Source organism: Nicrophorus vespilloides, unplaced genomic scaffold, assembly GCF_001412225.1.
Source record: "Nicrophorus vespilloides isolate i.1.1-1 unplaced genomic scaffold, Nicve_v1.0, whole genome shotgun sequence".
NCBI lineage: Eukaryota > Metazoa > Arthropoda > Insecta > Coleoptera > Silphidae > Nicrophorus > Nicrophorus vespilloides.
The window spans coordinates 123,016-137,534 of record NW_017099023.1 but is presented as its reverse complement, the minus strand read 5'-3'; the positions used below and the strand labels follow the sequence as shown (position 1 = coordinate 137,534).

The 14,519-nt window shown below is 31.4% G+C and overlaps 3 protein-coding genes across 4 annotated transcripts; 1 reads left to right on the top strand and 2 right to left on the bottom strand.

Annotated features, from left to right (window-relative positions):
- Nucleotides 1–2,826: 2,826 nt before the first annotated feature.
- LOC108563859 (zinc finger protein 676-like) lies at nt 2,827–7,352 on the bottom strand. Its single transcript, XM_017922653.1, has 8 exons — nt 7,092–7,352; nt 6,355–7,030; nt 6,080–6,295; nt 5,602–6,020; nt 4,841–4,984; nt 4,017–4,785; nt 3,748–3,963; nt 2,827–3,656 (listed from the first exon to the last, which is right to left on the bottom strand). The coding sequence occupies exons 1-8, from the start codon at nt 7,239–7,241 to the stop codon at nt 3,253–3,255; spliced, it is 2,994 nt and encodes a 997-aa protein (XP_017778142.1). The 5' UTR covers nt 7,242–7,352; the 3' UTR covers nt 2,827–3,252.
- Nucleotides 7,353–7,556: 204 nt separating this feature from the next.
- Nucleotides 7,557–9,559, top strand: LOC108563871 (zinc finger protein OZF). Its single transcript, XM_017922674.1, has 2 exons — nt 7,557–7,760; nt 7,861–9,559. Exons 1-2 carry the CDS (start codon nt 7,635–7,637, stop codon nt 9,097–9,099), a joined length of 1,365 nt encoding a protein of 454 aa, XP_017778163.1. The 5' UTR covers nt 7,557–7,634; the 3' UTR covers nt 9,100–9,559.
- Nucleotides 9,560–9,710: 151 nt separating this feature from the next.
- LOC108563870 (MPN domain-containing protein CG4751-like) lies at nt 9,711–12,743 on the bottom strand. Of its 2 annotated transcripts, XM_017922672.1 has the most exons (8): nt 12,658–12,730; nt 12,317–12,433; nt 11,847–11,987; nt 11,554–11,797; nt 11,391–11,493; nt 11,152–11,321; nt 10,847–11,095; nt 9,711–10,791 (listed from the first exon to the last, which is right to left on the bottom strand). In XM_017922672.1, the coding sequence occupies exons 2-8, from the start codon at nt 12,431–12,433 to the stop codon at nt 9,764–9,766; spliced, it is 2,052 nt and encodes a 683-aa protein (XP_017778161.1). In that variant the 5' UTR covers nt 12,658–12,730; the 3' UTR covers nt 9,711–9,763. The 2 variants fall into 2 exon arrangements, with proteins under 2 accessions (XP_017778161.1, XP_017778162.1); XM_017922673.1 differs by lacking the exon at nt 12,317–12,433 and having other exon boundaries at nt 12,658–12,743.
- Nucleotides 12,744–14,519: the final 1,776 nt, after the last annotated feature.

The following is a 14,519-nucleotide window of genomic DNA, read 5'->3' as shown; positions in this document are numbered from 1 at the left end:
TCTCTTATTATCTCTATCAGGTAGACTATACAGTATGGGCTCTATTCAACGTTTCGCAGAAGTTTTTGAAGCTTTCTCCTTTTGATCTCCGAGTATTCATACTTTGATCATGGGAGTTCGTATCTGCCTGTAACATGATCTCTACCCGTTTTTGAGACTACCTTTAAATTTCCCCCATTCTATTTTTCTGTTATCCATTTTATGAATATTTTTGACTTTATTATGCATTCATAGTCTGAGGCCAGATCTGGTAAGTAACAATCAAATCCTAAATATTAGTGCTAAAACTTTACAGCCAGTGCGTAGCTATTACTAAGTTCAATCTATCGATATTTTTTCTATTGTTAAATTTCATTCTTCGCAAGCCATGTTTTGCATTCTGGCTGGTAAGTTAATGTTAATTGGTATGTACAGGGTAGGCCAACTTGGACTGACTGTTTTAAAATATTTATAACGTTTGAGTTTTTATTTTTGTGTGTTGCAGATTATAAAGAATTTTAAGAAATTTTACAATGGCTACATACTAGTGCAAGAAGAGGTCAACATATCCAATAGAGATCACTCGCCTGACATGCGCGATTTTGGGAATTCTCTATCGTATACCACATCAATTAAACTCCGTTGGTTTAAACAAACTTGCTGCCTCTTGAAAAGAGTAATTATTTATGATCACTTTTTCCTTGGTTTCTTTTTGTCTATGAAATTGAAGACAAACTCTGTTAGCTAACCTCTTATCAAATTCTGTCGTGAAATAAATGTACATATTTGGAACTACATCTACTTCTATGGATATCATTGACAAATTAGTTAAATGCAACTTATTTGAATTTCCTGAACAATTTTGAGTAAATTTTAAAAACGAGAAGAAATGCAAGGGTCATTTTTCAATTAATAAATTGAACTATATTGATTCGAAGTAAAAACCTTTTTTTTATAATTTATTAATAATCGGAAAAGTTGTCCGTAAAGCGAAAAGCCGAATAACGAATCAATTATTGAAACTAAACAGAAGGTCGCTAACAGTACAGCATTTTTTGGCCGTATAACGAAACATTGTGGTCGTAAATGAAAAAAAGTGTTATAATTGAAAAACACCGTCATAGAAAAATGCCGTATAAAGAACAGCCGTATAGCGAAGTATAGGTATATAGTAAAACATATCTTTTTATAATTACAGAAACTATGTACTCTCATAAAAAAATCGCATTGGTTCAAAATCGACAAACAGAATCGTTTGAGCAGGCTCTGCCAATCCCCTTATTAAATAGGTACGATCCACTATTCGATATGAAGGAAGATGAAATAACCATGGAAAAAATGGATGCAGAACCAACAAAGAAGCACAAAAAACAAGAAAAAGCCCCCCTATCATCGTCGTTGGAGAGCATCACGATGGATCTCATCAGCAGTTCATTAAGACTTGCAAACTCCTCAAAAAGACAATTATTCCATAACAAAGTATCGAAGATCACAACACTATTCTAAAAACACTTGAATAAAACAAAACAAAATTTTATATGTTCTTGATGGAGAATGAGATGGACAGTGAATTTAATGAGGTTCAGCATGTAGATCTTCAGCCAAGTCAATGGATAATGACAATGTTAAGGATAGCAGCAGATTCACAGTCAAAGGAAATAGTGGAATCGCAGAGCATCAATATACTACTGAAGTAAACCTACAAGATAAATAAAATCATCATAATGGTAACTTTCCTACCTAATGTCAACCGCGATCTTAAATTTACTCAATGTTCACAATGATGAACAGATTGTGAATAAAATTACACGACATAAAAAACATACAACCATAGTTTAAAATTTTAATCTTAAGTATCAAAACACTTCAAATGTAAATAATTGCTTCCGCACTTATCTCCAAAATATTGTTAAAAGTGTAAGAAATATAAACCGATGCAAACCCAAAACAACTATGTTGAGAGATTTGTAATTAGGTAGATGTTTGTGCCCTTGCAAATAGTAAATAATTGTATAATTATGTTCGTAAATAAAGTTATTGTTGATTTTGATTTTGCAGGATGTGCACAGGCACACTAATAGAAAACATTACAATGGTGCAAAAGCCGTTGGAATTCATATATCATATAAAAAAAACAGGTTCTTCTGTATCTTATTTTTTTTCTTTTAATTGGAGAAAAACATTGATTTATTACGATTTTTACTTATTATTAAATTTATAGTTTTTCTTCTTCATTTTAGGGAAAATCTCCCTTAAATTTAAATATTCTTCATATAAAATAAAATGTTCGATTTGATATAAATTTCAAAATCAATACCCAGCCAAGTTTGATAAACAACGGTAAACAGACTGAATCGAGGCAGTGATTGACAACCAATATTGACAATTTTTAAAGACCTATATATTCTTATGAAACAACATGACTTAGAATGAATAAGCTTATGGCTCTAAGTGTCTGCCTAACTACGAGCCCTATCACAGTCGCGTGCCGCGAGAGATTATAGGTGTGCTGAGAAAGATTTAAAAACAGATAAAAATAATTGAGCATAGTATTTTGCTGGATCGGGAAATTTAGTTCATTTAATTTTGTTGGGATTTAAGGTGTGCCGCGATTCTGCTATATGTTAAAATCAATTTCAGATAATATTTTTTGTAAAATGAATCCATTTTTTTAATTTTATGTTTATTTTATTATAATAAATATCTTATAATACATATACTACAAAGTAAAATATTAAATAAAAATATATTTATAAGTAAACGGTTATTTAAAATTACGGTTCATCCTAAATTGAGTTATTTTTAAATAATACTTTAAATATTTCAAACCTTATATAATCAGTGCAAATAATATATAAATTGGTTATCTAATTTTAATTACATATATTATAGTAAATACATTCGGCCTTAAACATCCAAAACAGTGGCTTTTTTTTAAATTAATGTGCATATAAATATTTATTAGTAATTAACGCAGTCGTCTTAATAACAAATACAATGCGCGATAACACTTAAATTGATATATTTCAAAAAAAGTTAAATCACCATATGTTGAGCAGCAGAAATAACAGTTATTTCTCTGACAAATCGTGTAAACAGTGACTAGACCTATACTTATTCTATTAATTATGTACAAAAGAAAAAAATTTCTTATATATGATAAGATAAATAAATCTTTACCAACCAATATGAAGAGTGGAAAGTCAGGACTCCGCCAAATAATATAATCTGATTTCGTTGACGTTTGAAAAAAAAATGCACAAACATCATTTACTAAATGTTATTCAGGAAGGGTACCACCATTCCGATAACAACGCCTGAATCGATCATATTGTTCTTATCGCTGTGTATTTTTTTGTGCTTTTTGAGGGTGGAACTCTGACGAAATGCCTGTCCGCACTGATCACATATGTAGGGCTTCTCGCCTGTATGAATTCTGAGATGGGAACTAAGGTCGTTTGACTGTGAGAACGCTTTTGAACAGAATTTGCACACGTAGGGTTTTTCGCCGGTGTGCGTCCTTTTATGACGCGCGAGAATTCCCGAACGCGAAAACTTCATCTTGCACACCTCGCACTCATACGGTTTTTCGCCCGAGTGAATTCGCTTATGTTTCGTGAGAGAACTTGATGTTGTGAAACCGTGATTACAGATAGAGCACACAAACGGACGTGCACCTGAAATACACCTCAATCAACAGTAATATAAACATTTCAAATGATATATATATATATATATTCTAATAGAAAGTGATTTGAAAAATCGTACCTGTATGTTTTCTAATATGCGCGGATAATTCACCTTTGCTAGCAAAGCCGTTACCACATATATTACATAGATGAGCCTTGATACCACTATGCCTGACAGTATGTTGTCGCAAGTTGCCCAATTGATTGAAACCTTTGCCACAAGTGGAACACAAAAATGGTTTTTCTCCATTGTGGGTTCTCATATGATCTTTTAAATTTGAAATCTGGTTGAAACCTGCAAATCATAATAATTATCAATAAATTACATTTTTATAATATAATGAATACCTTTAGAACACACATTACAAACATGTGGTTTGATACCTGTATGAATATTCATATGATGACTCAGCTGCTCAGCTCTTGTGTATCCCTTATTGCATACTTTACATGTATGGGGTTTAACAACAGCATGCAACTTCATATGTCTGTTGAGATGAAAATTTTTCGTAAACTTTTTATTACAAATTCCACATGAGAAAATATCTCCACTTTCCTTATGTATTTCCAAATGTTCATCATAAGTTATACCATTATCGAATTCCATATTACATGTTGAACATTTATATTCTTGTTTTGTTGTTAGTGGATCCGTCAAATCATCAATGTCATCAGCATCTTCTTCTTCAATTTGTATTACTGTTGCTTCATGAGACCTTTTATGCCTAACAAGTATATCCTCTTTGGTAAAACATTTATTGCATTCACCACACTCAAATAACTTTCCTTGCATATCACCACTATTATCCAAATCAGTTGAAATATCATTAGGTTCTGTGTACTCTACGAACTTTTCAATTGGTATATCTTCCAAATTTTCTATTTTAACATCACAAATATCTGGTTTAATAATGACATCCTCAGAGTCATTATCTTCTAAATCAAAATTATGTAAATCTTCTTCCTCATGTTCTATAAGTTTAAAAGGGTTCTTCCCCAATCGTAATCTCAGATTTCTGTCTGTCTCTTCGCATTTCATCTTGAATAAGTACAAGTCTGGTATTCTCTCTGCACATTCTGAGCAAATCTCTTCTGGTAACCCATCTCCTAACGTTATCTAAAATACCAAAACATGTATATGCTGCAAGATATATTCATTAATTCCTCTTTACCTGGACAGAAGTATAAGCCATAACCATTTCAGCAAGATGAATTTTCAAGCCTGTTCTCTCCTCTGAAACAAAAACTGATTGAAAAATACCCTTCTCCGTCATGCAAACACGACAAATATTCCGCAAACTATTCTCTTCCATATTAATATTTCAAGAACTTTCAACTTTTGTAATCTAGTTTTGCTTTTAGGGTTAATATAGTACACACAAAAAAATTCAATGTTAACAATAGATCAATATGCAACCAAAATAACATCTTAAAAAAAGTATGCAACATACCATAAATTTATATTAGGAATTGTATTATTATTTTTAATTTCCTTTAACAGATTATAATTATTAAAAATTAAAATAAGCGTTCATTAGCATTCTCTTTAAAAAAATAGGATAATTGACAAAATAATAGAAATAAGACTTTATTTGGGAAAAGATAAAGGCTTTCTTTCTTCGAGTGATACAACATATATTATCAATCTTAAATAACATAATAAATGCTATATAATTAGGATATCCAACCCTCAGAAACTACTATTATTACTGAATTACAAAGACAATATAATTATATCTATCAGGAATTATTGAATAATATAAATTATATATTATACCATATGTAAGCATTTTACAATATAATTTATATTTTTAACTATATTTTTTTAATTTTATTGTACTAATGGATTACTTAAATTTATATGTATATAAGACAACTGTGCAGTAACACAATTTTTAACTGTAAAGAGACTTTTTAGAAATGCATGTTATTAATTTTCGTTCTTGATTTTATTAATAACATGCTGTATATTCGATATCGCGACATTTACATCTGCATCTTGTCGGCTATTTTTGTCCATATGAACCTTTTTATGGGTTTTAAGTGTTGAGCTCTGTCGGAAGGCTTGACCACAGAGATCGCAGATATAGGGTTTTTCGCCTGTATGTATTCTGTGGTGTGAGCTTAGATCGTTCGACTGAGCAAAAGCTTTTGAACAGAATTTACAAACATACGGCTTTTCACCAGTATGCGTCCTTTTGTGACGCGCAAGAATTCCTGATCGAGAAAACTTCATCTTACATACGTCGCATTCGTACGGCTTTTCGCCCGAGTGTATCCTCTTATGCTTGGCCAGATAGCTGGAAGTCGTGAAACCGCTGTTACAAACCGTGCATACGAACGGACGTACACCTAATAAAATACATTCTAGTCAATCTGCAGAAAATCATGTTTGATGTAAATTATTATACCTGTATGTTTTCGCATATGCACACTTAATTCTCCTTTACTAGCAAAACCATTGCCACAAAGGTTACACAAATGCGCCTTTACTCCACTATGCCTAACAGCATGCTGCTTCAAATTGCCTAAATGATTAAAACTTTTACCACAAGTTGAACACAAAAATGGTTTCTCCCCATTGTGTATACGCATGTGATCAGTTAATGTTGAAATCTGATTAAAAGCTGCAATTTGTCAAATTACTAAAATAATTATTTCGTTCACACAATTCATTTCACATTACCTTTTGAGCAAATATTACATATGTATGGTTTTAAACTAGAATGTATTTGTTTCATATGCCTTGTAAGTTGGAAATTTTTTGCAAATTGTTTACTGCAAATTTGACAGCGGAACAGCTCTCCTCTTTCTCTATGAATTTCTAAATGTTCATTATAAGTCTCATTACTATCAAATTCCATATTACATGTTGCACATTTGAACTCTTGCTCCTGTGATATATCTTTGATTTCTTCTTTTATTTGGATAAATGTTATTTCATGGGTTTTTTTATGTCGCACAAAAAAGTCTTCCCTTTTGAAACATTTGCTGCACTGATCACATTCAAATAATTTGGATTTTTCTGCATTGCAGATTTGCATTGTTTGATCTTGTATATTATAGTTGACATGCTCATCCACATTCTCCACTTTTACATTACATACAACATCTTCATCTGATTGTTGATCAACAACTTCAATTTTAACATTGGAAATGTCAGGTTTAATAATAACATTTTCTGAATTGTCTAATTCTATGGGGGTCATATCATCCTCATTCAAATTGAAAGGAAATTTCTTTAAAGTCATCCTAAGTTTTCTATCAGCTTCCTCACATTGCTTTTTAAATATATACATGTCTGGTACTTTTTGATAGCAAACATCACATATTTTGTCAGGTAGACCATCTCCTATTGTCATCTAAAATTTATGTAATAATTATGTATATAAATAGTGCAATATGTAACAATTATTGATTTACTTGGACAGAAGTGAAAGCCATAATCATATCTGCAAGAAGAACTTCTAATCCTGTGTTTTCTTCAGCATCAAATGCAGATTTAAAGGAACCCACTTCTGTCATACACAAACGACAAATATCCATATCCATGGGAATACTTTCTTCTTCCATAGTAAAGCTAAATATGAGAACACAATATCTTTTATATTAGACAATTTATATTGAGGTTAAAGTCGTACACAAACTAAAATGACAACTGATACAACAGCTGATGGCGTTGATAGTTATGCAACCAACCACATCATATTATCATGGATAAAATACATTCTGTTTGAAAACTATAAGATTGTTATTGGATATTTAAGTTTAAACTGATATATAATTTGTTTAATAATTTCATTTTATATGCTGTATTTTAAAATGTAAATAATGTTTAAGTGACAGATAGCTAACTTCGTTTTATTTTATATGTAGAACCAAGTGATGTTTCCTGTAGATAAATCTTCTTTGCATTTAATTTGCTCGTCTATTGTTTAATAGCCATAATATCAAAAAACCTATGATATGAGTTTTCCAAAAGCCATGGACTTTCATAAGATTTGTAGAACATGTTTGGGTGAACGAGAACAACTTAGAGTAATTGTTGATAACAAAATTTCTCATATGTTAGAAACCTGTTTTGATATACAGGTAAATTATTTAATTATACTGACCTGTTTTTAAAATCTTGTATTTAGCTTAGATTATTTTTAAGTTATAATTGAATAGAATGTTACTATATATTTTTTAGGTTAAAAAGGATGACAAGTTACCACAAAAGTTGTGTATTTTGTGCTTCAGATTCATTACAAAGTTCTACACCTTTAAAAAGAAAGTTGAGCGTTATAACAGAATTCTAAAAAATCAATTGACAGTAAGAAATCAAGAATATGATCTTATAAATAAATTTGAGGATGCAAGTGATGATGATGCTCCATTAAGTAATCTGTTAAAAGATGATTTAAGAGAATGCACTAAAGATTTGGATAGTGGACCACCACCTCTTATACCATTGCAAAATAAAGTACAAGTTTTTAAGCATGGTTTACACTTGAATACAAGTGTATTAAAGGAGGCTCCACCATTGGTTCCAATTAAACAGAAATTGGTTCCAAATGAAATTGAAAAATTGGCTCCTGCAAATATCAAATTGGAATGTACATTGTGTGGAGATGAATTCAATTCAGTTGTTACATTAAAGGAGCACAGAAAATCTCAATGCCAATCAGACGTTCTTCAGTGCAATGTATGCAAGAAAGAATTCAAGGAACGTAAAAAATTGATTGGTCATTTAAAAGGGCACATGATTCGCAAAGAATATATGTGCAAAATATGCGGAAAACGTTATCCTAATCCCTCCACTTTCAAAGTGCACATGCGGACACATACCGGAGAACGTCCTTTCAAATGCCAAATATGCAATAAGGGATTTGTCCGTTGGGCTGGCGTTGTTGGCCATATGAAGACCCACACGTCTCACAAACCCTACAAATGCAATACTTGCGATAAAGCATTTAAAATAGCTTCTAATCTGGAAAGACATAAGGTTCTTCATTCCGGGAGTCTCCCATTTTGTTGTAATTTTTGTGGCAAAACTTTCAGTCAGTCAGATAACTTGCAGTTGCATATTCGAACGTGTCACACGTTCGAAAAACCCTTTTTGTGCAATGAATGCGGCAAAGGTTTTGCTAGCTCTTCTAGTCTCAATCGTCACATGTGGGTGCATTCTGGATATAAACCATATTCTTGCGACAAATGTCCAAAAACATATTCTAATTCGAATGATTTCAAGATACATCTTCGATCCCATTACGGAGGGTTCAGCGATGAAGAGAAGCCGCACGTTTGCACCATTTGCAACATGAGATTCCTACACGCTTGTCGCCTCACTAAACACATGAAAATACACGACAAAAAACAATGCTTTAAATGCAACAAATTCTATAGAAACGAAGTTGCTCTTACCAAACATATAGAACAGAAACATTAACAACAGTATATTAACAAGTAAATTGAATTTAAACCCAATGCAATTTAAGTTATATCATACCAAATCTTGTTAAAACTATTGAGTGTGCATGTTTCCTATCAAATACATAGCTATGCTGTAAAATGATGACAATAAGAGCATTATATATAAATCTTGATGTCATATAATCAGTATGCAATAGTCAACAGCTGATCGTATTAAATTTTTAATCATACATCAATATTAATATACAAAGTCTTATATTAAAAAAAAGTTTCGTTATTGTCTGTAGCAATATATTTTTAGGCATGTAAAAACATCTAATGATGTCATTAATATTTAAACTGTATTAATAGTACATTCACTCAGATAGTTATTAGTCTTCGGAAATATAAAAAATGAGATACTGGTGGAACAATTAGATGTAAGGTTAAAAAGTTATAATAGTCGTAAATATTAAATAAAGAGAATAAAAGATCAATAGAGAAACGCACTAATATTAATTGATTAGCCCAATCCTCAATTTATATACTTCATACACAAATAAAGATTGGAATAATTAACATTACTACAAGTATGAAAAATCATATATTTTTTTTGTTAAAATGAAATAATAAATTATATCACATCATTATGTTTTTCATGCAAATTAATTGTAAAAGTATATAGGAAGTATAAAGAAAATTTATGTATTTGAGGCCAAATTAATAGGTTGATCAGTATGCGTTTTTGCTTCAGGCGCAATGAACTTCGGAAATGTTTCCATGGTTTCGTTATTGCCTAGGTCGATGCTTCTGTCCGTCTCGGAATCTTTCGTAGAGAGATTCAAGCTGAAATCTGTCTTGTTCAAGCTATAATCGGTAACCGACGATTTGCTCAGACTGAAATCGGCCGCACTCGATTTACTAACGTCCGACAGTGAAATACTCTTCGTGTCCATGGCGCCATCTGATTGGAAGCTGGTATTGTAGTCGTTGGATTGATAGTCGTATGCATTTTTGAGAGACATCAAATTCGCCAAATCGTTGGAGAAATCCAGTTTTTTTATATCCGTCGGTATCTTGAGGGGTACCGCTTTGGTGGTTTCCGATTTTGTACTTTTTATAGTCGGGCTACTAGTTGAAACCGGTTTAAGTAAATCCTGCATTTTGAAGAGATTCGTTGATAAAAACATGTTATTAGCAGCTAATGTACTGTGAGCCATAGGATCCGGAAGGCCAAGAAGACTGGATGCACTTGGGAATTTGCCAGAATTGAACAAGACGTTGGCTATATCAGAGGAGAGCATCAAATTGCTGCTGAGACTAACTGGAGTATTCAATGTGGGCAGCATTTGAGAACTCTTGCTCACATTTGGAATGGAAAGTAAACTTTCTTCGTCGACAGAGCAACCAACGAGATCCCGGATGTATGGCCAGAGAGTCGTGTCGCCTAAATCTAAAGGGAATTTAGAAATTAAGGAGCTTTTCAATTTTTCGATGTAGGACGTCGTGTTCACGTATTTGTCGGTAAATTTTATCATATCCTTGCTGTAATAATCCACGCACTTCTTCATCTCTTCCTTGACGCAGATACTCATAGTGGAGTCTTGAACAACGCTATAGGACATAAGCATAGGTCTTCCGTATTCGTTTGGTTTATTTTCCGGTGGCGGAATAACCCAGTACGCGATTATATTGGATTCTAACGAGGCATTCTCGAAATTGTATGGCGCTAAAAATAAAAGTCACTCAGTAACAAAAAAGCGTAAATATCAAATAGAAAATACATATTATAATACCGACGCAGGGTGTATAATTGCTGTCGTTTAATCCTTTCATTTTAATCTGATAGTCCAGTTGTACATCCACGTCTCGTAGAGTTGGCGCCGCTGCTGTATATGGATGCGAATGATACCAGCCCACCAATACCAATTTCAATTTATCAATGGCTTTCGATATTTCCATTTCGACTTGCGGTGCATTCTCGCGATCAGATTTTGTATTCCGGCATGGAAAAGCATGAGTTATATTCAAGTCTAAAAAATAAACCATAATTACTAGGTAATTAAATATTATTTTGGTTAAATTATACTATGAGCATTAACATCCCATTGGCCGGCCAAATAACCGGAAACTTCGGATTTAGTCAGATGGCAATGGAAATCCATCAATAGTGCAGCATTTGTGGACATGGATATGAGAAATGGCTGTATTTTGCCTAAATTCGAAAATGGAACACATTCGATCATTGTGTTTGCATCGCTGTAACGTAATTGTATTTGTACTAATTGTTTTTTGCTAATTCGTTAATACTAATATAAATATAATTACTGTGTAAATGTTCTGTTCGTCATTGTATTATGTTTAACGACGATGCGTTGGACGAACTGAGGGGAAGTCATAGTGTGGCATTGGTTTGCATTAAATGTCTCTTCTGAAATCATACTTTGAAAACAATTGGGCTATCGAAAAAAAACGAATTTGCGTCATGTACCTTCCAATTCTTCTCTAAGCAGATTGCTTAGTTCATCCTTTTTTCTTTTATACCAGATAATCTTGTATGCATCCAATTTCCTACCCTTGTATCTTACTGATGACCAGCCACAACCAGATTTTCTCACTGGATTTATAAACCTTTTACAGGCGATGGCCCAAGCGCTTGGAGAAGCAAATACTAAATCCGTTTCCTGACTCCTAATCTTTCCATCCTCAAGAAGGTCACCTATAAACGTTTGGCCCTAAAAGCAGAGAAAGTGATTCGTGACCTCGAGCATTTGCGCATCGTACCATGTACTCTATTGACATAGTCCCATCACCAGGTTGCAGTATGTCTGCAGCCAGGAGCATTTGTAAAGTGACAGTTTTACTACAAGCAACATTGTTAGTGTAATGTCTTCCTGAACGCTGACCAGCATCTCCCTCACACTCCTAAAGATATATAAGAAACAAACAAAACTCAACCATATTGGCACAAACTATACTACAATCAATCAAATTTCCTAGCAAGAACTACAATATTCTTGAGAAAACTTAACTGCTCTCATTTTCAGAGAGAAAAACAAAACACTAAATGCATCCAATTTTCTTGTTAATAAATCATATCTAAAAAAATGCCTATTACATTCTATAAAGCATGAAATTGAATAAACAAATTTTGTATGTATGTGCTACTACAGTTTAAAAAGTCCTAAGTCAATCTAAATACATATTGGTGAAGAAGAAAGTAGAAAAGAGGACTACTATTTATAAATTAGAACCTCATCTATGTATTCATCTTCCACAAGCTCATCTTGCTCTTCCCTATCATCATCTACTGTAGCTTGAATAGTATCACTACCATGTCGCAACAGTGCAGCTTCTAGTTGTGACAACATCTTACATCAAAAAGAATTATTAAAAGGAATCACATTATTTTACAATCATATAATACTTATATATATATATATATTTGTTACAAAAATATCCAATAAAACATTTGTCAAATATAGAATGTATTAAATAATTGTAAGTACAGTTTTCAATTGTGAGTAATAAAGTATACTTTATATTAAAATCTGTTATGAAAGATCAATCATATAAATATAATAAGTCAACTTACTATTTTGTTCTATTAATATGCAGGTAGGTAGACAGAAAACAAAACATAGGTAATGTTTGATATATGACCAATAACACGAAGTTGGCGATGGTTTACAAACAACATCCTGTTGTATGCAACATACAATGCGCATATTTTAAAAGTATAGGCAACAAAAGTCACTCTATTTTTACAATCAACATACAGTTTTCTTCAATAAAATCTTGATAATTATTGATATAATTCTCTTGGCCCTTACGGGTTTATCGGCCCCCACAAATTTTGCTGGTGAGGTTTGAACTGCCAACCTGTCGTATCGTATTTTTGTAATACAGGCAAATTTATGTTTAACTTACGATTTTCATATGATCCACAGTAAAAAAATGTAATAAATATATTATATTTTTCCCCAATCATTTAATAATAACTTAAATTTAGATATAAAATTACCAATATTTAGACAACAATAAAGTGTTTTCATAGAAATATTACTGTTATAACTTTTCATATATTCTAAATATATAATTTCTATAGAACCAAATTCAACAGTAAGAAATAAAAAATACAAAAATATACATGCATTTATTATTAAACAATCTGTAAATAATTGTGATTCATGTTTTTTGTTGTTTAACCAATCTTTAATGTGCAAAACAATTGTATACAAAGTACTTTATTTGCGATACAAATGCATGAATCAATAGTACTGACTTTCAAAATAAACAAAAGATAATTGCCGATTAGCCTATGTTTAACAATGACATTTTTCCACATACTTATTTGTAGTTGCTCATAATAAGGATATGGAAAGAATCGCATTCTAATCAACGCACTGCACAAAAGGAAATAAAGAAAGTAATAAACACACAAGTAGATAAGAAAATTCCTTCGATAATTAATTGGGATATTCGAAGAAAACTTTATTTACGTCAATGAATTTGAAATAAATTTTCAATGTTTTTTTTTTTGTTAATTTTATATCATTTTTGGTGTTATTACAGGATTTAATTTGAACTAGGATTATTAAATTATAATAATAAAAATATAATAAAAAATACTATCGACTTTTCTAACTGCAAGAAAAAATAATCTGTGCCACTGTGTGTAATCAAATTGGTTTCCATACATAAAAAATCATATTATCTGGGTAAATTTAATAAAAGTAACTGTTTTTTAAATAAATATTGAACTTTGTATTTTACCGGGAAAACCATTTAATATATATTTAGTAATGTATGTTGTTATTTTGACGAAACTAATTTATCTTATCTATTTCGTCTCAATTAAAAATATATCATTTATTTGGACTGCAGTACCCATTAAAATTAAAGGATTAAGTTTCAATAATTTCATTCTGCAAAGTAATATTTATATTATATAATGGATAAACAATTTATTATTTTAGAATTAGATTTTAAACAAAATTGTAATTTTCCAAACAATTAAAAAAAAAATGAAAAAAAGCTTGCTCAATCAGATGAAAACATTAATATTGCCTCAAGATAATTTATATTTTAATTTTTTTGTGCCATTATATGAATATAATTGATAATATATGCTTCTGAATAATGCTTTAGTTACTAACACTCGAATACTTTTAGTTTTATAGTACAATATTCAGTTATTAATTTAAAAATTGTATGAGTATTCGATTTCAAATGTTCAAGTTGAATTATGTTCAAATATTTGAGAATAATATAGATTTCTTTTAAAAGTTAACTATTTACTTCGTCGTCACAGGCTTTCGATAAAGTTTGGCATACAGGTTTACTCTAACGCTGAAAATGCAACTTCCACATAATTTCTATGAAGTGTTGAAATACTACCTAAATGATCGTAACTTCTTTTATCAAATTGAAGGAAGCACAAATTGAGCTGAGTTC